The 21680-nt window shown below is 32.5% G+C and overlaps 1 protein-coding gene across 1 annotated transcript; it reads right to left on the bottom strand.

The window, feature by feature from the left end:
- Nucleotides 1-221: 221 nt before the first annotated feature.
- On the bottom strand, nt 222-21027 carry LOC134727086 (uncharacterized). The gene is made up of 9 exons (XM_063591474.1): nt 20931-21027; nt 16954-17049; nt 15053-15475; nt 12509-12703; nt 8183-8395; nt 7279-7374; nt 6541-6624; nt 2818-2896; nt 222-692 (listed from the first exon to the last, which is right to left on the bottom strand). The coding sequence occupies exons 1-9, from the start codon at nt 21001-21003 to the stop codon at nt 326-328; spliced, it is 1626 nt and encodes a 541-aa protein (XP_063447544.1). The 5' UTR covers nt 21004-21027; the 3' UTR covers nt 222-325.
- Between the last annotated feature and the right edge of the window lie 653 nt (nt 21028-21680).

Here is a 21680-nt window from a genome sequence, read left to right as displayed (position 1 = left end):
TTGGTAATAAAAAAAAAGATCAATAAGTGACTACTTTCTAATATAATCTTTCATATTTGTGACAATTTGATTCTTCTTTTTTTTAATTGGATATTCTTTGACTAATGTGATTATGGACAACATAAATGTTAGGTTAGTTGAACATTTAAATTAAATATTAATTTATTGGGGGGGGGGGGGGGGGGTAGGAATGAGCATTGAATTGGAAAAAGATGGTGCATTATAAACTTTAAATAATACTAAAACTTTAAATTTCCAAAAATATAATTGAATCAAAAACTTCTTAACAACGGAACAAGGAAGTCAGACATGTTCAGATATTGTCTTATATGTGTCGCAAATCCCGTCCAATATTTGACGCAACCTTTTTTTCATTCGGGTCAAATACTAAATAATCGTGAATCAATTCAGCACATGCATTCTTTGTAGAGTTTATCTTATCAGTTTTACAATTATCTGGTTCTTGTTTGTGAATATGAGGGTCGATATAATCATAGCTTGTCTCTTGTGGTTTTGTTCTCGCCGATTTAAGATCTTCATATTGATGACTATCACGATACATGGCCAAGTCATTGTATTCTGTCAAATCCCCTTGTATAGATAAACCAATATTCTGACGTCCGGTGTGATCATTTCCATCTTTAAAGTTATGTACGGGTTGGTTCTTTTTTGCTGATTTCGTTTCTATTGATCTGAAAGCACATGTTTCAAAGATTAAATGATGATAAGTTTTTTTAATTGTCCTTTAAACGATTTCTTTTCTTCAATTCTATGTTTTGTCATCTTTATGAAGAATAAACTATGAGTTTATAAAACTAATTATAACTTGTAAATTCACTGATAATGTTATTGAATATCAGTTTATAATTCATTTGTAGGGTTTAAGTCAAAGTTTATCCATATAATTAAATAGACTATCTTTGGGGGCATTTTAGGTAATACCAATACAGGACAAAAAGTATCACTTCAAACAGTAATTTATATGCCAGTAGATAATCATATACTAGATTTTATTAGCGACTATCTTTCGGTGCGGGGTATGGGATTTATCAGGACTAGCAAGTGAAATGTTTAATTTTTGTATGAACTATTGTCGTCAATTCTATGTACTGTAAATACTGTTTAAAAATGATCTATCCTAATTGCTGTTTTATGAGGAAAACAATATTGAAATTGAAACAAAAGGATAAAAATGTTTACTGATTTTTACTCCAAACTGTAGACAAAATGGAAAATGCGGACCAGCAAGGTCATACAAATGACAACAGTATGATATGTGTTTCTAGCCACGTTGTTGATGTTCTCTAACACTTTTCTCTCGATTTATTTCCAGATTGGTTTGCCACAAGAGCTTTGATAGAGATCGCATCCAGCTTTAATTTCGTCGGTAAATGACTGTACAAAGTCAGGAATATTAGTTTTTTCAGTCTTTTTGTTGGTTTATGTAGTTGAGCATTTGTTTTTTGCAGTATCTTATAGAATTCTCCTTTTTAATTTTCATAGTTAGGTAATTTTGTTATTACCTTTTTTAGAGATAAATTGAAAGCTTTATATTGCAAACATGCACACCATTCTAAAACGACGATCAGCAATAGAGTTTTGCTTAAGAAATTTAAAATCAAAGCAAAATTAAAATAAAATGGAATCGAAAAATGAAGATGTGGTGTGATTGTCAATAAGGAAAGTCATAATTAGCAGTTTTAGTTCAACGTTCTGCTTCCAAAAATTAACAAACCCCAAACCATATAGTCAAATTTAGAAATGCCCTGAAATCACAAACGTAAAATGATTCAAACAAGAAAACTAACGGCCTACTTTATGTACAAAAAACATGAATGGAAAACAAATATACAACACAGCAACATACGACAACCACTTAATTATAGGCTTCTGACTTGGGATAGGTCAATCCATACAAAATCTTGCGGGTTAAAACTTGTTACAAAGATTTTTTCTAACAACAAATGACAAGCACTGATCACCCGAAAGAACTCTTTTATATCGAGTTCAATAGATTGGCGGATAAGATCGCTTAGCATGCCACACCTTATTTTTTAGTTTCTTTTTTTAATACCAATGATACGAAAAATTCCAGATGATTTCAAAAATCGAAAAAAAAAGGTATAAACACAAACCTATTTTGTTTCGTTGTAACGCATACAACCCGTCCATTAGTATGTAAGAATATAATTCGACCTTATGAAATCCGTATGTATGTGCATTTCAATTTATCCGCTCGGTTAGAGATGGATAACACATGAATTTCTGTGCAAAGTAATTAAATAAATGGAAAAGAATGTGAACATTGAAATTGAAGCAACGGTATATCATTTGATTAACTGATTAGATCAACAAAAAAACATTCGTATACAGGTATAACAATGATTAACAGCTAGTTTCAATCTATACTAAGAAATTAAACATACCATTAAAAAATTTAATTGCACGAGTTGCTTAATCTTTTTATATCTATATTTATGATTATCGCTTATATAGTCATTTAAAGTGTTCGATGGTCAGCTCGTTTGTTAGTTAGATGGCGTCTAGAATAAAATACACACGTAAAGAACCTACAAATCATCGATCTCATGACCTGTAAACTGTTCATTTTAGACTTTCAGTGATGTGGATAAATGTTTCACATTGTTACAAATAAAATATGAGAATTTTGGGTCAAATCGGCGAACATGTTTTTGATAGCTAGTGCCCCTTTCACATTTTGCGGATTCAACCAGAGACTTTAGAGACATAAAGATTAAATAACTAGCACTATTGAAGTCATAGTAGTACAAAACAATAAATATTACTAATATTTACCTTCTTCTTAAAATTACTAAAAGACAAATCAGTAAAATTACAATAATTGCAGCAGATACAGATGCTCCAACAATCAAACCTGGAAAGAAATCTAAAGTTAGTATATCTACACTTATTGAAATATATTTTTTTTGAATTATGTTCCTTTTATCTCTTTCTATCTCTATTGTTATTCGTAGCAACGCAACTGGTATAATGTGATTCAATAATTCTTCTTGGTAAAGTTATTCCCCCCCTCAAGGTGAGATACTTTATCATTATATAATTAACCAACAAAGAACATTGTTCCATAGCTCCTTGGTACTTCTTTTCATTTGCGAAATATACTTAGCATATAAATTCCCATTGTATGTTTTGTTGGGAAGCAAAATTCTAGCAGCTGCATATGGAGATCTTGCGACTCTTAGCATGATTTCCTTTATAGCGGGTTGCAAATTGTAAAAATTGTTGAAATATATATCTGCCAGTCGAATGATTTACAGATATTATGACTTTGATGACTGCTTTTGAATATCTGTATAAAAATTAACACAGATTTATATAAAAAAAAGTATAAAAAAGTAATGATGAATTATTCACTTGCAAGTTAATAATTCATATTTCGTAGCCAGAGTCCTTTATTATTTAGTTTTCGATTGTGACATCATAGAATGCGAAAATATTTTCATAAGTGTTATACCCACAAGCAACACGAGTAACCATTTACGGATGAGAAACGTTTTACCATTCCGGAGCACCTATATACACCTGTGTTGATAGATATAGGAAGATGTGGTGTGAGTGCCAATGAGACAACTCTCCATCCAAATAACAATTTAAAAAGTAAACCATTATAGGTTAAAGTACGGCCTTCAACACGGAGCCTCGGCTCACACCGAACAACAAGCTATAAAGGGCCCCAAAATTACTAGTGTAAAACCATTCAAACGGGAAAACCAACGGTCTAATCTATATAAACAAAACGAGAAACGAGAAACACGTATATATTACATAAACAAACGACAACTACTGTACATCAGATTCCTGACTTAGGACAGGTGCAAACATTTGCAGCGGGATTAAACGTTTTAATGGATCCAAACCTTATCCCTTTTTCTGAAACAATAGCATAACATCACAACATAGAAAAACATACGATAAAATATCAATTGGCAGACTTAACTCAATCAAAAAACGTATGACACTGCATGCGCTATTCGAAATATTCAAGGTATCATCAGGTAGCATATAACAGTTAGGTGTTTAGTTTCGCATTTTTGGCCTCAGTGGATTTTTCAAATATGAGACTTATTGTGCAATAACATTCATTTTTGGATAGCTGATGACTGAAAAGGCCTTCAAAGTGGGTTTATAGGACATCAAAATTTTGTAATGTACGTAATATGGGTTGTTTTCTGTATGGCAGTCCTTATTTAGATATTCATACCAAACATTTATCCGGCAAACTACTGTAATGTTTTTAACCAACTTTTTGTCACACGAACTTTGTGATTAAATTTTGCGAAAAAGATTAAGTGAAAGTCACCCTTTTTTGATGTAGAATGGTATCAACAGTTTCTGGAGAGGTATCACTCAAGGGAATTAAAATTCTGTTCTGAACCAAATTTTAAGGGAATAAATGGAATTTTCATCCCCCTTTTTGCAATATTTTATGGTAAACGAATGATGTCATGGATACAAAACAAATGAAATATATTTCACTATTTTCACTTTTGAAAAGCAAATCTATGGAAGCTACTGAAAACATACATAATTATGCACATGTATGACACAAACAGATGTCTGAATGTATTGGAAAGTTAGGACTAGACGATTATTAAACATTTTGTGGTTCAATTATTTTTTGCTTACTGTGGAGTTGTACCTCAGCTTAGTAGTGTGTTGTTCTGTACTGAAATGATTGATAACATGCATTTCCGAAATTCCCCGTCGATAAATAGGGCAGTAAAAATTAAACTTCGAAATATGTGCTTTTTCCTGTTAAGGTCGATTTTGTAATATGGTACGTAACGACAATGAAATTCACAATGTCTGATAAATCAAGAAAAAAAAGAATGTGTTCACGCCCAATGTATCATTTTACGAATAATTTTAATAAAAATTGTTTAAATTAATAAAAGCATGTTTATGAAGTGGATATGGTGTATATACATCATTTAGGGTCCTTTTATCGTGCAAAGGTAACCAACTCGTGATGGCGTCCGTAAAATTTAAAAAGGAATAATTTAAACTTCCCCATTATAAACTCTTGGTTTAATAGCTTCCTTGTGGAAAACAACCCTCTATCAAGGAAATCGTGATAAAAATACAAACTGAACCTAGGAATATCGTTTCAATTGGGAGATATATACTCCGTATGAAGGCGCTGCTGGAATGTTGCTACTTATAAATGGAAAGTTCACAATTGTGAAGCAAAATCATCTTTTTTGTCGTGAAGCTTTGTTTTCAACCGACCCTCATTGGTTTTTTCTAGATGTAAGTCAAGATATTAGGGAGACTTAACTGTATCTGTAGTATCCTTTATCTATAGTTCGAAGGGATAGAGTCGTTCAATAAAAGCACCAAATTTTGTATTATTTAGTGAGAGTACATCATCTATATAGCGGATCCCGGAACGTAAAGTTAAAGGAAAGTGCCTACTTCTATCTTTCTTAAAAGTTCTTGTATTGAGTCAGCATATTAATAATAGAGAAACAAGTCGCCAAGAAGAAAGACACAATTGTTTTCAATATGAATTCCGAATTTTCTGTTAAAACATGTCCTCCAAAAATAACGAATATGTTATTATCTATAAGCTTGATATTGTGTTTCAGAGAATTGTTTGTTTGAAGCATAGTGATTCTTTACAATGTAGTAGTTATCCCTCCCCAAGACAAGATACTTTTATCTCCGTACGCCATTCTTTTTTATGAAACAAAGCAAGATCATCTCTTTTTCTTTTCTTTTAGGTGGAATAGGGCAAACTTGGGTAAAGTGTAAAAGAGTCAAATAATTTAATACTAATGCAAGCTGAGATAATCTTAGATTGTTTGTACTCTAAACGATCTTTGCAATTTTCTAGTATCCACATCTGATTCACGCCACCTCTAGAAAAGGCAGTCTCAAAATAACTATGGAGCCCTGCTTTGATTGCTGATGAAATAGAACACTTGACTAGTGTATATATTTGTTTAGGGACCAGCTGAAGGACGCCTCGGGGCGGGAGTTTCTCGCTTCATTGAAAACCTATTGGTGACCTTCTGTTGTTGTCAGTTCTATGGTCGGGTTGTTGTCTCTTTATGTTAATAATTTAGAAAGAGTTTTCGTGGAGCACATGAAGCACATGGAAGACCCAGCAATATATCGTAGTTTGCAAGGCCATATTATGTAGTTTAAGTATCAAATGCATGCTGGACGATCCCGTTCGTCATATTTTGCTGCAATTCTAAAGGAACATAAAACAGATCTATGATTATCCAGGATTTCCTATTTAGTAAGTTTCGTAAGAGTATATATATATGTTGATTTTGTATATGAATTGTCAATATCTAATTCATTTATCAAGCAGTTTATTTAATGAGATTAACACACAAAAACGATGTTGTTTGAGGGCTTAATCTGCGGGGACAACAACACGTTTGTCATGGAGGTAGGACATGTGTTTTGCAGCACTTGTGTTTTTAATGATTAACGTACCATTGGTATTGATAGACCCATTTTGTTTCTTAATTTCTCAAAAGTTACCTGTAGATGTGAACGATACATCGTTATTAAATGTTGGTGTTGCAGACCTTGTAGTGTGTAATGATCTTGTTGATGGCGACTGTTCTTTACCCAAAAACGACAGAAAAAATGAAATATATCATGATTACTATATATCTTTTTCTTGAGCTATAAAATAATCAGAGTAACTACACATTTTGTTTAAAAAATATACACCTTTACATCGAACAAAGCACTCGTTACTTTGATGAATTTAGTAGGTATAATGTATGACATTAATTGAAGGTAACGAGCGACCCTCAGTTAAATTTAACAGCACAAATCTTTAACATGACACAAACAGAGAGGCAATCATAAATCAAAACACTGATTTAAAAATGTTTTTTATTTTACAATTTTTGCCTTCCTTGCTTTTCATAAATATCATTAATGTTAATTCTGGTACCTTTGATAACTATTGAAATTACCTTGCTGATTTGTAGAACTTTTTTTTATACAAAGTTAATATCAGATATGAACTATAGTTGTCATTTGACATAAATGAAATTGTTAAATTCTTATTGAAAGTCGAACGGGAAATTCGATCGGCAAACACTTCTTTGATTTACACAAAAGAGAAATCTTATCAAACTTGAATAATTGCAATGTGCATGTATAGATTTTTTTGGCTTAAATTCTATTGCTTATTTCATCGCAAACAAGAAACTGCCATTGCCTCGCTTTTTTACGTATTGTTACTTACGAATAGTATGCTACTACCTGATGTATACGATTCACTATCACTAAATGTTGTAGTAAAATCCTTAGCAGTTGGTAAGGGCCTTTGTGATGAAGACTGATCTTGAGAAAATACGTCTGAAACACAAGACAGAACAATTAATAAAATAATATTTGTGATTAAAGCGTAAAATAACCAAACAAACTAAACACTTTAAACATGTTTCATCTTAGAAAAATTTTATATAAACAAGACAAAATTGCAATACTCCAAAGTAAATTAAAAAGTAAAGACCATAACAACCGACATAACCAAGAGCTCGTATATATTAACAAACTTGATTTTTGGAAAATAACTCTCATATTCATCAATCGAATCAGGAATTTGTCGATGAGAATAGTAGGCTTAATCTGGTTTTACGACGATGAGAGGACGTTAAACCAGTCGACATAGCCGGCACACGGTCTCGATCTTTCTTGAATTTGATACAATCTTCTCAACTTGTGTTTATTACCATTATATGCCCGTTCCTTTGAAATAACCAAGATTTGGACTACTTCGACTAAATTTATAGGCAGCATTAGAAATTTTTTAATTTGTAGCGTAAAACAAATTGGAAGCAAACACAAACAAAAGGATACATAGACTTTTCCCGACTTGTCAACCTCGGATTATATGTTTTTGCGACAGGTTGGTTACCTATACGCTATTGTAGGTTATCGTTGTACTCGCTTAGATAATAGAAAATAAAAGAATTACAATATAAAAATAGATACTGTGTTATCCCATTAACAGATCACAATCCAGCAATTCGAGTTTTTATGGTTATTTTAAAAAGAAGATTTGGTATGATTTTTTTAATATCCACCATTATTGTTTAAAAGATTTCTAAGTAATTAGTCACTGAAATATAATGTTAAAACTAATTAAAGTCTCTTACTTTACCTCTTATTTCATGCCATAAAATCAGATACTTTGATGCCTCAAAGCAGTTATCTGCAGCAATTACCGAATCATCAGTTACAATTGTCATGAAGTTTTGACATATTTTGGGAATGTAACGTTTATAATTCCTTATTTTACAACTTTTACAATCTCTGTCGGTTGTTGTGTGACAGGCTGCTATCCAAAGTATATCATTGAAATCAGAACATTTTTCTGAAAAGGATGTATGATTGCAAAATATATCAATACTGTTTTTTAAACAATACAACATATAAAAAGGTCGTTGCAGTAAAGTGAATATTGCGAATATTGCACATTTTAAGTGTTACAAGAAATAACTATACATTGTGTGTTTTCGACATCAAATAAATATGAAAGATATAATGAAATTGAGAAAGGAAATGGTGAATGTGTCTAAGCGACAACCACCCGACCATAGTGCAGACAACAACCGAAGGCAAACAATGGGTCTTAAAAGTAGCGAGAATTCCCGCACCCGAAGGACGCCTCCAGGTGCGGGATTTTCACGTTACATTGAAGACCTGTTGGTGACCTTCTGCTGTTGTTTTTTTCTATGGTCGGGTTGTTGTTTCTTTGATACATTCCCCATTTCCATTCTCAGTTTTAACAAATGATGTTCAGCTTAATTCCTTCTGACAGCAGTATTTCCAAGTCCTCTAGTGACACAAGCCACGTTAAGTCTTTTATTTCATAATGCTTAAATGTGTTAAATTCTGTGATAAGTCATGAAAGGCAAATTTTAAAAATGTCTGATGTCTGATCCTCGAAACATCTAAATTGTATCAACTGGAAACTTGACAGTAAAGCATATTGTGGTGCTAAAGTGAAAATACGTCAATAAATCACTCTTGATAGTCTAACAATCGAGGTACGAGAAAAAAGTAAGATGAAAACCTACAAAAATCCAAGGAAATTATGAAAAAGGAAAGTCTCTAATCAAATAGCAAAATCCAAAGAACAAACACATAAAACGAATGCATAACAACTGTCAAATTTCTGACTTGATACAGAGATTTTACAGAAAAAGTCAGTGAAACCTGTTTTAATATCTAACTAAACCTACCACTTGTTTGACAGTTGCATACAATTCCATTATATTGACAAAGATGTGTGAAGAAAAAAACCAAACATAACATTTAAAAATGTAAAACAAGGTACAGAAGTCAAAATTGTTTTAAAATCTTTATCAACATAAAACAAAAAAATGTGGCAACGAAGAAAAACAAAAAGGAATACAGACACAGCACACCAGCAAAAACGAAAGACAAGAATATCAAAAAGCAAATGCAAAACAGCCTAATGACGAGAATTCGAACGATTGAAACACATTTATAATTTAATTAAAGCTTCCGTACATATTTCATGTAAAGGAGATGACTTCAACTTTATGATTATCAGATCCCAAATTGACAGCAGCAACTCTCCATCAAGAAATGCCGTTCACTTCTATTATTACTGATGACACAATGGTTGTTTTTAGGATTTTTCAATATATTTTTATTGTAGCCATAGTGTATATACCTACTAGATCGTTATTTCTAATTTTGTACATTTTATAAAATTTTTGCTTGTGCCAATTTTTGAATTATTGCTCGCAATTCAAACACTGAATATAATATAAAAGTGAAACGCGTGCTTTTCTATAGTAATTTGAAACATGATAGTCACGGTGTTTTTGTATTAAAAAGTAAAATCACAAAAATACTGAACTAAGAGAAAAATCAAATCGGAAAGTCCCTAATCACATGGCAAAATCAAATGACAATACACATCAAAAACCAATGGACAAGAACTGTCATTTTCCCGACTTGGTACAGGCATTTTCAAATGTAGAAAATAGTGGAATAAACTTTTCTTTAAAGCGCTAAACCTCTCACTTTGTTGACAGTCTCATCAAATTCCGTTATATTTACAATGAATTAAACAGACATAATAAATAAAATAGTCAAAATATGGGTAGAAGACATCTACTTATTCATAGAATCATTAATTTTATGTTGTTTTTTTAGTTGGTTTTTTTTTTTCTTTTTTAGTAATTGCGTTATCATTTCATTTTCGACTAAGGAGTTTGAACGTCATCTATTTTTCGCCTCTCATTCTAGAAACATTTGTTTCAACAAAGAGGCTTGTAAAAGAGGGACGAAAGATACAAAAGAGACAGTTAAACTCATAAATAGAAAATAAACTGACAACGCAATGGCAAAAAATTACAAAGACAAACAGACAAAATTATAAGATAAGATATTGTAAGATATTCGTGACTATTTAGTTTTTTTCACGACGAAGACTATATCAGTCCCATTTCTTCTCACCGAAGAAACTTTAAATATAAAATGATATAACTTGAAAGTATGAAGTTTTAACAAAGCCAAACCGATCAATTTTTTGAGTTGTTTTATTAGACTGTGACTTTTATTGCTCTATTGGTATTGTTTATCCTCTTTATAATCATAAGGATAAAATAAAGGCATATATTGCCTGAAACTTGAAACATTTTGGCAAGTCTTAAAAAGTAATTTATCATCTCAACATAAACAAGAAATTTTTAAAAGCCTGAATCGGTTAAATATCAAAAATTGAAATAATAGGCATAAACTTGAAAATTAGTCAAAATCATTATTTAAAGACATAACTTTTTCATGGAGTTATCCAATGGATTTGAATCATATAGCTATTCTTTTAGGTCTCTTTGCTGATCGTTTTGATTTTCAAAGCTTTCCTACATTTTTGCATGTTTCGATACACAAAACTAAAAAATCTGTTTAAACCATTTTATATAAGGCAATTACTAAAAAGATAAACTATTAGGTGTTATTAAAATAAAAGTGAAATGAAAAACAAACCTCCCATGACAAATCAAAACGGAAAGCATCTTATGAAATGCAAAATGAAAACCTAAACACATCAAACAAGTGGAAAACAACACTCATATTAGACCTTTTCAACATCTCTCGACACCTACAGTTGAGAACGACTACGAAAGGTAAAACGTGAAGGGTCGTCTCAAAAATAAAAAATAAAGGAGATCATTATTGATTTTATTGTTTTCAATCATTCACAAGGATAAAACGTTTAGCTTCTAGCTGTACTGGTTGAATTTGGAAAACGAAAAGAACAAATCATGTTTTATTGTAGTTAATATTTAATTAATGTTATTTTTGGCATTGGAAGCCTCCATAATGTACTCAATACTTTGTATCATTTCAATTCACCAATTTGGTGTTCCACTTGAATTCTGTATTCATCAATCACTGCTTATAAATGTTGTAACATTGAAACGAGGGGTCAATTATAATTTTTTTTTTTCAAAATTCATCAAGGAAAAACTTTAACTCGAACAAGATATCTTGAAATGGAGAAGATAAAAAAAAAAAACGTGATATTTTCCTTCGACCTAAAAAATACGAAAGACTCACATAATCACATGTCTGGTAAACGGATGCAGTTTTTGGGGAAATCCAGAAATCGAGAAAGCGAAATCAAGAAATTGAGAAATCGGGAAATCGAGATATCAATAAATTGGGAAACCGAGAAATAGAGAAAGCAAAAACGCAAAATCGAGAATTCATTTCGCGTTTTTGCGTTTTTGTGTTTTTCTCTTTCGTGTTTTTGCGTTTTTGCTTTCTTGATTTCTCGATTTCCCGATCGTATCTTTTCCCAATTTCTCGATTTTCCGATTTCCCGATTTCTCGATTTTGCTTACTCGATTTCTCGAAATCCCAATTTTGCGTTTTCCAAATGAAAGAAGAAGTCACGAAAACGCTAAAAGGCGAAATAAATGGCCGCATCCGGCCACCATACATATATTTATTTATTTATTTGGTTGATATATATTCTTAAACTATATAGTCAAAACAGTATAAAACCGCCAATCCAATATGTTATGTGATAATAATCATGATGGTTTTTGTCTTTGAGACGACCCATCCATTTTACCTGTAAACTGTAGGTGTCATTAGTCGGTGTCGAGAGATGTTGAAAAGGACTATTACTGACAACGTAACGGCATTTAAAAGAATTTTGGATTTTAACTGTTTAAACATATAAACTGTATATAGTGTTATAGTGTTATCTTATTGTCAATTTAGGGTTTTATGATTTTCAAATGAATTTCATCGTTCCCAAAGTTTTTTATTGTAGCCTTCGTGTAGTGTAACATTTTCTTCTCTCATTTTTTAATGCTTTTTTCTATAGTTATTTGACTGCTCCTCTTGTATCTTTCGTCCCTCTTTTGAAATATGATAGTCGTGATGTATTGTATCAAAAGGGGTTCACTGAACATTTCAACTTATTCATGGAACATACCTCTTTCCTCACTGCATTTGTATTCAATATTAATGCCCCGTGTACTGCATGTTGTTTCAATCCCTATTTTTCCACTACATTGTAAACTCCTATTCAGAAAAATGACATGCAATGGCATGTAGTTATATTGTGGAAGTATTGGACAAATAAGAGCAGGATTTTCGAATATTTTTGTTGACATGGAAGTTACAGCATCTGCAAAAAGATACACAATTGTTATTAATTCCTTAATCAAGAAAACATAATTGAAACGTGATTGATTTTAAGTATGGAATATTAATTATAAAGTTAATAGACAAATTGAATTTATCGGTCGTCAAACTGTCTTTACAACTCTGCTCAGCTCTTAGTATGATTCCATATTTCGGCATTGTGACGTCAAAAACGATGCCCGGTCTAAATAACTGTGACCTAGACATATCAGCGACGTCATAATGTGTGAACCGACGTTTATAAATTTCACCCAAACTTATCAAATCAACTTACGTTTTCTGGTGAACTAGGAAAACATTAAAAAAAAAACGCAAAAAGGGCCCGATAACTCGTTTATCAGGTTATTTGCATACTGATATTGTAAATACCAGATGATCGACACAATATGAAGCTTTTTGATCTCGTTCTCTTCGCTCACTCGACAAAAAGCTTCATTTTGTGACTCGCAACTGATATTTTACAATATCAATATGCAGACAACCCGATAATCGGTACGAAACTATACACAACGTGAAAATATCAATGAGAAATCGTATCGACTCTGATGTGGTATAACAAACTTTTGTACGGGTTAAATACGTGTTTGAACTGATTTTGTATACTGTGGATTCATTATTATTCGTGGGATACCAATTTTCGTGGCTTTCATGGGTACTGGCGAACCACGAAATTAAAAGTTCAACGAATAACAAATTGTCTATATGCTTGTATGTAGACTTCGGCAAAACCACGAAATTAAATATCCACGAACTTGCAAGCTTTCCATAATCCACGAAAATTGGTACCCACGAAAAAAATGAATCCACAGTAAACAGTTAATGTGGTTTACTATAATTTACGTATAGGATCTTTGTATCGAAAATAAACACATTTATTCTAAAAACCAGTTGTTGTCATGATACAGGTTATGTTCTTTTCATATATATTTTATGATGGTATGATACTAAACCCCTTACGAAAATGTACGAGAGGTATTGTACTTGATTTTCATAGCATGAAGACATAATCTTTCAATTAATTTAATTGAGGTTTGCAGCTGGCATGTCGGTAAACTGCGAGTAGTCCTTTATTAATTTATGTAACATTGTCATTTTGTTAAGTTTCTTTTGCTACCCATTCTGACATCGAACTTGGACTTCTTTTGAACTGAGTTTAACTGTGTGTATTGTTGTGTGTTTGTTTTTTCTATTTTGGCTTGAGGTATATGGGGAGGGTTGAGATATCAAAATACATTCTGACCCGACGCATTTTTGCGTCTGTTCCAAGTCAGAAGCCTCTGCATCTGGCCATTGTTAGTCTTGTCTGATTTTTAATTTTAGTTTCTTGACTATATTTCGGAGATTGATATGACGTCCATTATTACTGAACTAGTACACATTTTTTGTTTAGGGGCCATCTGAAGCTAGCCTCCGGGTGCTGGAGTTTCTCATTGCATTAAAGAACCATGTGTGTTCTTCGGCTCTTGTCTAATCTTTGGTCGGGTTGTTGTCCCTTTGACACATTCTCCATTTACATTTTCAATTTTATTCCATGTGTTTAAATAATACTGCATGCTCATTGTATCACTTAATTGTTAATGTATTATACTTTGATACACAAAACTGTGTCTAATCGTTTACAATTAATCTGTTTTAAATTTTTAGAGTTCAGAATTTTTGTGATTTAACTTTTTACAGTTTCTTTCTTTTACTATCATATTTTTTCAAAATAATACTATTAGTCAAAACAATCATCATTTAAGGGCAATTATTTTATACAAGGAGTCATTGCAATGCTTCTGTCACATTTCGGTGATTAGAGCAGATCTAAATGTACTTTTGATTTATTAATCATGTTTTCTGTTTACAGTTTTTGCCAATCTATTTTCATATTTAAGCAATAAAAGAAAAAAACAATAAAGACAGATACCAGTCAATGCCACTAGAATGTATTTTTTCGCCTGATTGGACCACTTAAAATGTTGTAGGATTAGACATGTATGCACGGGGTCAGTTCTCAAAATAGCATTGTATAGTAGTGTTAAAGCATATCACAATATAATATCAATCAATATACATAATTAAAAATATAACTCATCAATGGAACAAGGCTGATAAATGAGTATGTCAGACGTGTGTTTCATCAATAGAGTACTCTATACAAATTGTAAACCAAAACAGTACCGACCTGAGAGATGAACAATTTCAACTGAAACATGAACCATACTCCATCCAACTAAAATAGCAATAGCTTCAACTCTAGTGAATATTCAAAGTCTTGCACAACAAATTTAAAATGAATATCTTGATACATTAAATACAATTTAACAATATAGATTTATACAAGTACTACCTGCTTCATAAAATGTCCATTCTGTTTTTCGTGCAGATGAAAAGATTGCCTGGTTAGTGATTTTTCCCTCTGTATATATCGTTTTCCTTAAAAATCTTCTATCAACTTTCTGAACAGTTCCCAATGTAAAACCATCTTGTTCCCTGCGGATGGAAATGTTGAATTTGCGAAATTGGAAGCTGATATGGATAATTGAATCGTTTCTTATAATCATGTCGTCGATCTCCTTGTCCTTCATTATAATTTGAACAGTACGATGGCCTCCCTCTTGTAAAAAGGTAACATTGCATTCGTATTCCGATTCGATTTTGAAATACAGAGATGTCTTTGTGTCGATACTTTTATTGAAATATGGTATACTTAGATCGCTGCTCTCATTTGCCGTTTCTAAGTGTATTGTTCTTGAGAGTTGAATATCAAAATCTAAAATAATGCAAAACGCAAACATAGTATTACATCATTATTTAGATCCATTTTGTTACATCTTGTGATCAATTTTTTTGGCAATCACCAATGACAGTCGTCAGGGTTAAAAAAAAACATCAGTTGTAAGTCAAATGCGTTTTGTTAATACACACTTTTTCACGTTTTTTGGTCTCTTTGGAACATGCTGTTTGTGCTGTATTTAGACCCTTCTGCAACGAAATTTGGTTAACAAACACACGTATAAAAATTGCGTTTTTTATCCAAAGCAATCATAGGTTTGAACGTAGTTTTCAATTTAGACTTGTTTATATTTTTCGTTTGGGCTTGTATCATATTTTCCCAACGGTTTATACGATCTGTTCATCCTGTTTTGACTCTTTTAACTCAGGAGTCAGTCCTTAATTGAGGTAAACTATATGGCCTTCCAAGTGTCGTGTTGGTCCCCAACATCTCTGAAGATACATTTAGTGTCGAAATCAGGATCTGGTGTACAAAATTTGTTTCACCTTATGTTTGCGGTATAACATCTTTACCGCAAGTTAATTGTTTTCTGTTTAATATTGAATAAATAACAAGATCCATTTTGTTACATCTTGTGGTCAATTTGTTTGGCAAAAGGGTAAGCAGATCCTGCTCGACATGTGGCACCCGTCGTGTTGCTTATGTGATAACAAATCCGGTAAGTAGTCTAATTCATTAGGTCACATGCATGAAAGGGAAGGGGATTGTAAGGGAACATATCCGATATCATTTGTGTAAACCAATAGGTCGGGTTTGTGTCGCTTTGACACATTCCCCATTTCCTTTCTCAATTTTAATATAAATAACAGTTTTACCAAGAAATTCTTACTACACAATGTGTTTCACAAAGTTGTTTGATGTCGGTACAATATCCTTTTGGTTAAAGCTGCTGCTCATATCTAATATCAATTACAAGATCTCAAAATGAGGCTTATATATATTTGAACATAACTTATAGGTGAAACAGTTATTTCAGTTAAAAAAAACTAAACTACCACAATACATAACATAATAGTTACTATCCACCTCTAAAATGGTTCGTTTAACTTTGCCTGGTTTTTTTTTGTCTTCTTCACTCAAATTATTGATAGTTTGGAAAAAACTTAAATATCTCAACGATGATTTTAACCTAACATATCATTATTTCAAATATAGCTTATCGATACAATTTTAAAGTATGTAGTGTAACGTTTCAAATCTAAAAGGAATATTTCAACACAAATATTAGTGGTGTTTTGATTCTGTTAGAAACAATAGTCACTATAAAAGACAGAAAAAACTCCGTTTGAAATTACATTCTGTAATATATTTGCAAATATAAACAAACATATGTAAAATGATCTTCTTATCATATAAGTGATTTTTTTTAATTTTCAATTTTCATTTTCTTTGTATATTTCATGAAAATAACCAGAGACATGTATAGTTCTGATAATAGTAAACTAACAACTTACATTCATATTCACAATTTCTTCCTGTGTATCTATCCAGACATATGCATAAAGAATTGTTGCATGTTCCACCGTTTAAACACAGACTACTACACCGACCTATAAGTATAAGGACTGTGCATTTCAAAATGTTTTGTATTAATACTGTATCCAGTTTGTTATGAGAATGTATATAAATAATCTGAACGTACACAAAATATTTACTTACTTTATAATCGGGCAAATTGTTACTTACTATGTTCTCACTTGGCGTCTTATCAACAATATATGAATATAACAATTAAAAATCCAGTCTTGTGTGTACTTGATCTGATGATGTAAGCCTTTTTCAACTTATTATAAATACTTGTTCTTATGTTATGTTGTTACTATACTGGCCTAGGTAAGAAAAGGGTTGAGTGCTGAACAACATATTTCAACCCTCTTGCTCTTCATATGCCTGTCTTAAGTTGTCTCATTTACAAAACTTTGATTTTTTTCGATAAACTAAGGATTTTCTTATCCAAGGCGTAGATTACCTTTGCCGTATTTGGCACAACTTTTTTGAATTTTGGATCCTCAATGCTCTTCAACTTTGTACTTGTTTGGCTTTATAAATATTTTGATATGAGCGTCACTGATGAGTCTTATGTAGACGAAACGCGCGTCTGGCGTACTAAATTATATTCCTGGTACCTTTGATAACTATTGTCCTAATACAAAACATAGTTGCATAATTTGATGCTTTATTGGCAACGATGCGTGAACAAAACAAACAGACATTATAGCTATAGGTAAAAATGTTCAAAAATAAGGGTACAGCAGCCAACATTGTGTTATAATCTTAATCGCTATAGAAACCAATAGAGAAATAATAAAGAAACCCAAAAAGGCATAAAGACAACGCATATAAGCAGAATTTACTATAGCAAAATAATACAACAACAGGATATATCAGTTCAGAGCCTGACTTGTCAACACAAAACGCCAACATAAAGCCTCGGTCACACCTTACCGGATAGCTCGAACGGACGCCTAACGGATAACTTTTTTTCAATCCGTTGATGTCCGTTAGACGTCCGTTCTTATCCGTTGGGCGTCCGTCCATATCCGTTAGACGTCCGTTAAGCGTCCGTTTTAACCGTTGACGTCCGTTCTGTACGATGGAAAATTTTGAGCATGTTTAAAACTTTGAACGGATAAAATGTCCGTTGAACGTCCGTTAGGCGTCCGTTAGGCGTCCGTTTTGTACGGTACTCGTCCGTTTTGTATCCGTTACGTGTCCGTTAAGCATCCGTTGGAGATCCCGTAGACCAATTCACCAACGGACGCCTAACGGACGCCAAACGGATAAAACGGATGTGAAACGGAAGGATAACGGATAAAACAGATGCCTACCGGATGTGAAACGGAAGGATAACGGATAAAACAGATGCCTACCGGATGTTAAACGGACAAATGCCAATTGAAATTTCTCATAGTTTATTGCCTTTAATTTTTAGTTGGTTTATTGCCTTTAATTTTCAGAATATTTTGTTCGTCCGTTTTATCCGTTACGCTTCCGTTAGGTGTCCGTTTTATCCGGTACTCGTCTGTTGGATGTACGTTCGACGTCCGTTCTGTCTGGTACGTATCCGTTTCACGTACGTTCAATGTCCGTTGTGTGTCCGTTAGGCATTCGTTACATGTCCGTTAGTACACCAACGGACTCCCAACGGATCGGTCACACCTAACCGGATAGCTCGAACGGACGCCTAACGGATAAAAAAAGTTATCCGTTGACAAAATTTTTATCCGTTGGGAGTCCGTTGGTGTACTAACGGACATGTAACGAATGCCTAACGGACACACAACGGACATTGAACGTACGTGAAACGGATACTTACCGGACAGAACGGACGTCGAACGTACATCCAACAGACGAGTACCGGATAAAACGGACACCTAACGGAAGCGTAACGGATAAAACGGACAAACAAAATATTCTGAAAATTAAAGGCAATAAACCAACTAAAAATTAAAGGCAATAAACCATGAGAAATTTCAATTGGCATTTGTCCGTTTTACATCCGGTAGGCATCCGTTTTATCCGTTATCCTTCCGTTTCACATCCGTTTTATCCGTTTGGCGTCCGTTAGGCGTCCGTTGGTGAATTGGTCTACCGGATCTCCAACAGATGCTTAACGGACACGTAACGGATACAAAACGGACGAGTACCGTACAAAACGGACGCCTAACGGACGCCTAACGGACGTTCAACGGACATTTTATCCGTTGGACGTCCGTTCAAAGTTTTGAACATGCTCAAAATTTTCCATCGTACAGAACGGACGTCAATGGATAAAACGGACGCTTAACGGACGTCTAACGGATATGGACGGACGCCTAACGGATAAGAACGGACGTCTAACGGACATCAACGGTTTCGGTACTTATACATCTTCGGATTTCAAATGTTTGGCTTTGAGCGTTCCTGATGAAAGTAAATCCAGAAAAGAGCTTCGGACGCATTGAAATTATAAAAACGTGTTGTTTTCAATTTTTACATCACTGGATCGATACGTCTGTTGGTGGCCTATCAGTCCCCGAGGGTATCATCAGCTCAGGGGTCATTACTTCAGTACTGCCATGATTTAACAAACTTTTGTAAAGTGTCCGTTTATAAATTTTGAAATTATTAAGAAACTCCTTCAGGCAAAGTTGACTTTAGATGAATTTTGCTACCAATTTTAGGTATTTTGTCATATAGCTTTTTAATGATTTTGAAGGCAGATAAAGAATTACAGATTACTAATTAGATAGAGAAATAATATAAGATGGACTTGGACCTATTTATGGATATGATAAAGTAAGATAGTAGCTGTTAGCAAAAATGAACATTTATTAATAGATAACTCATTAACGGATCAGATGACTGAACATTCAGTGTGTGTTTTAAATGCGTAAAAGGGGCAGTAGCTGTCAAATTCATGGTCACCGATTTGACTCAAATTCTCATATTTGATTTATAACAATGTAAAACATTTATCCGAACTACCAAAGTCCAAAAGAAACAGTTTATAGCGCATGGGGTAGATAATATGTAGTTCGTTTCGTGTGAATTTTAGTACAGACGCCATCTAATTAACTATCGATTTGACCTCAGATGACCATATAAGCGATGTAAATATAAATAAAGATATGAATAGATTAAATCAATGCGTGCAATTGGATTTTTATAAGTCTGTTTGATTTTATTTTATAGATTCAATATATATGTTTTTCATTGTATTCAACCGTATAAGAATGATTTCATATGGATCGAATAAGTGATCAAATGGTTTACCGTAGTTTCACTTCCATTGTTTTACATTCTTTTTCTTAAAAAACAACCAGTACACGTACAATGCATGCGTTGTCAATCTCTAGCTCGGGGTTAAACTGAAGTTCACATGAATACTGATTTAATGAGGTCGAATGATTCACTTGCAAGTGAATTAGTAAATATCCATGTTTCTTTGCTTAATATGACAAAATTGAACTATTTAGGCTGCTACGCGAATTATTATTTCACTATTTCACTTTCATTATTGATTTAACAAAAACAAATCTTACTTCAGATTTTTTATATATCTCGTAGCTAATATTCCCTTTAACTTCTATTAGACATAAACTCGTAAAATAGGTTAGTAATAAAACCATTAGTATTGCATACTGTTTGCGATTATACATTTATATCAAATTGTTTACTCAACACAGGAAATAAAATGAAAATAATGATACACAGAAAATATGTTAATCGGTAAAACAAGTTTGAAAGCTGACATTTATTGGACTGGAAGACTACTCATGGTTTCTTGTATTCAGGCACAAAAAGATTCTCCAATCGGAAGTTACCGCTTATACGGTATTTATTGTAAAATAAATTGTCTGTTTATAAATTTAGTTAAAGTATCTTAATGACTTCCACTAGATAATAAACATGTAGTTCTTTATCAAACGTGTCTTTCAAAAGTACTTACCTTGTCCAGAACAATGTTTAGCCACCCAAATAAACAGGAGTGTACAATGAATTAATACTTTGTATATCGCCATATTGAAATAAACTTTTAAACGTGTTCTTATATACGGAAGTTTAAATGAATATTTAAATGAAATAGATATGTACAAGTGTATTTACAAAATACAAAATTATACCTATTTTTAAGTCACGCTAGACGTTTTTCTTTAGAATTAGAGGAAGTTATACAAAAAATATAATCTAACAGTTTAAGGATGTTAATATACTTTTGATATTTTTTTGTATTTTAAGATTATTTTTAAGATATAACAGTTATTAATTTTACTTTTAATGAAATTTGTTTTCTATGTTAATGTTAGAGAACAAATGTAATAATAAATAAATCGATTATTTAAAGTTGCAGCAGTAAAATCAATAATCGGAAAATGTTAACCGACTGATTCAGTGGGAGTGGGAGGCTGACTTGATGTAAAAACATGCTTGAATGAGGTTAGATCAGAAATTATGCCTTTCAAAAGATTACCATGATTACCTAATAGTATGAACAAATATGTACAGTTATAAGTTAAGATTTCCCACTACCCGAACACATGTCAGATGTTTTGACATCCAAACTTATTACATAGATATAATGCAACTAGATTAACATAGAAGTCAAACCAAGAACACTTTTAATCTGTCTGCTCAAATTTTAAGTCTGTCAAACAAAAAAAAACATGATCAGACTATATTTTGGAAATATAAGTGTTCG

Source organism: Mytilus trossulus, chromosome 7 (assembly GCF_036588685.1).
Source record: "Mytilus trossulus isolate FHL-02 chromosome 7, PNRI_Mtr1.1.1.hap1, whole genome shotgun sequence".
NCBI classification, from domain to species: domain Eukaryota; kingdom Metazoa; phylum Mollusca; class Bivalvia; order Mytilida; family Mytilidae; genus Mytilus; species Mytilus trossulus.
This window is presented reverse-complemented; position numbering and strand designations above follow the sequence as displayed.

Coding starts and splice junctions, on each gene's coding strand:
- LOC134727086 (XM_063591474.1), bottom strand. CDS start 21,003: ATGGCGATATACAAAGTATTAATTCATTGTACACTCCTGTTTATTTGG. Junction 7,375..8,182: donor TTTATGGCATGAAATAAGAG/GTAAAGTAAGAG, acceptor CTTGTGTTTCAG/ACGTATTTTCTCAAGATCAG. Junction 6,625..7,278: donor TAGTGAATCGTATACATCAG/GTAGTAGCATAC, acceptor TTTTGGGTAAAG/AACAGTCGCCATCAACAAGA.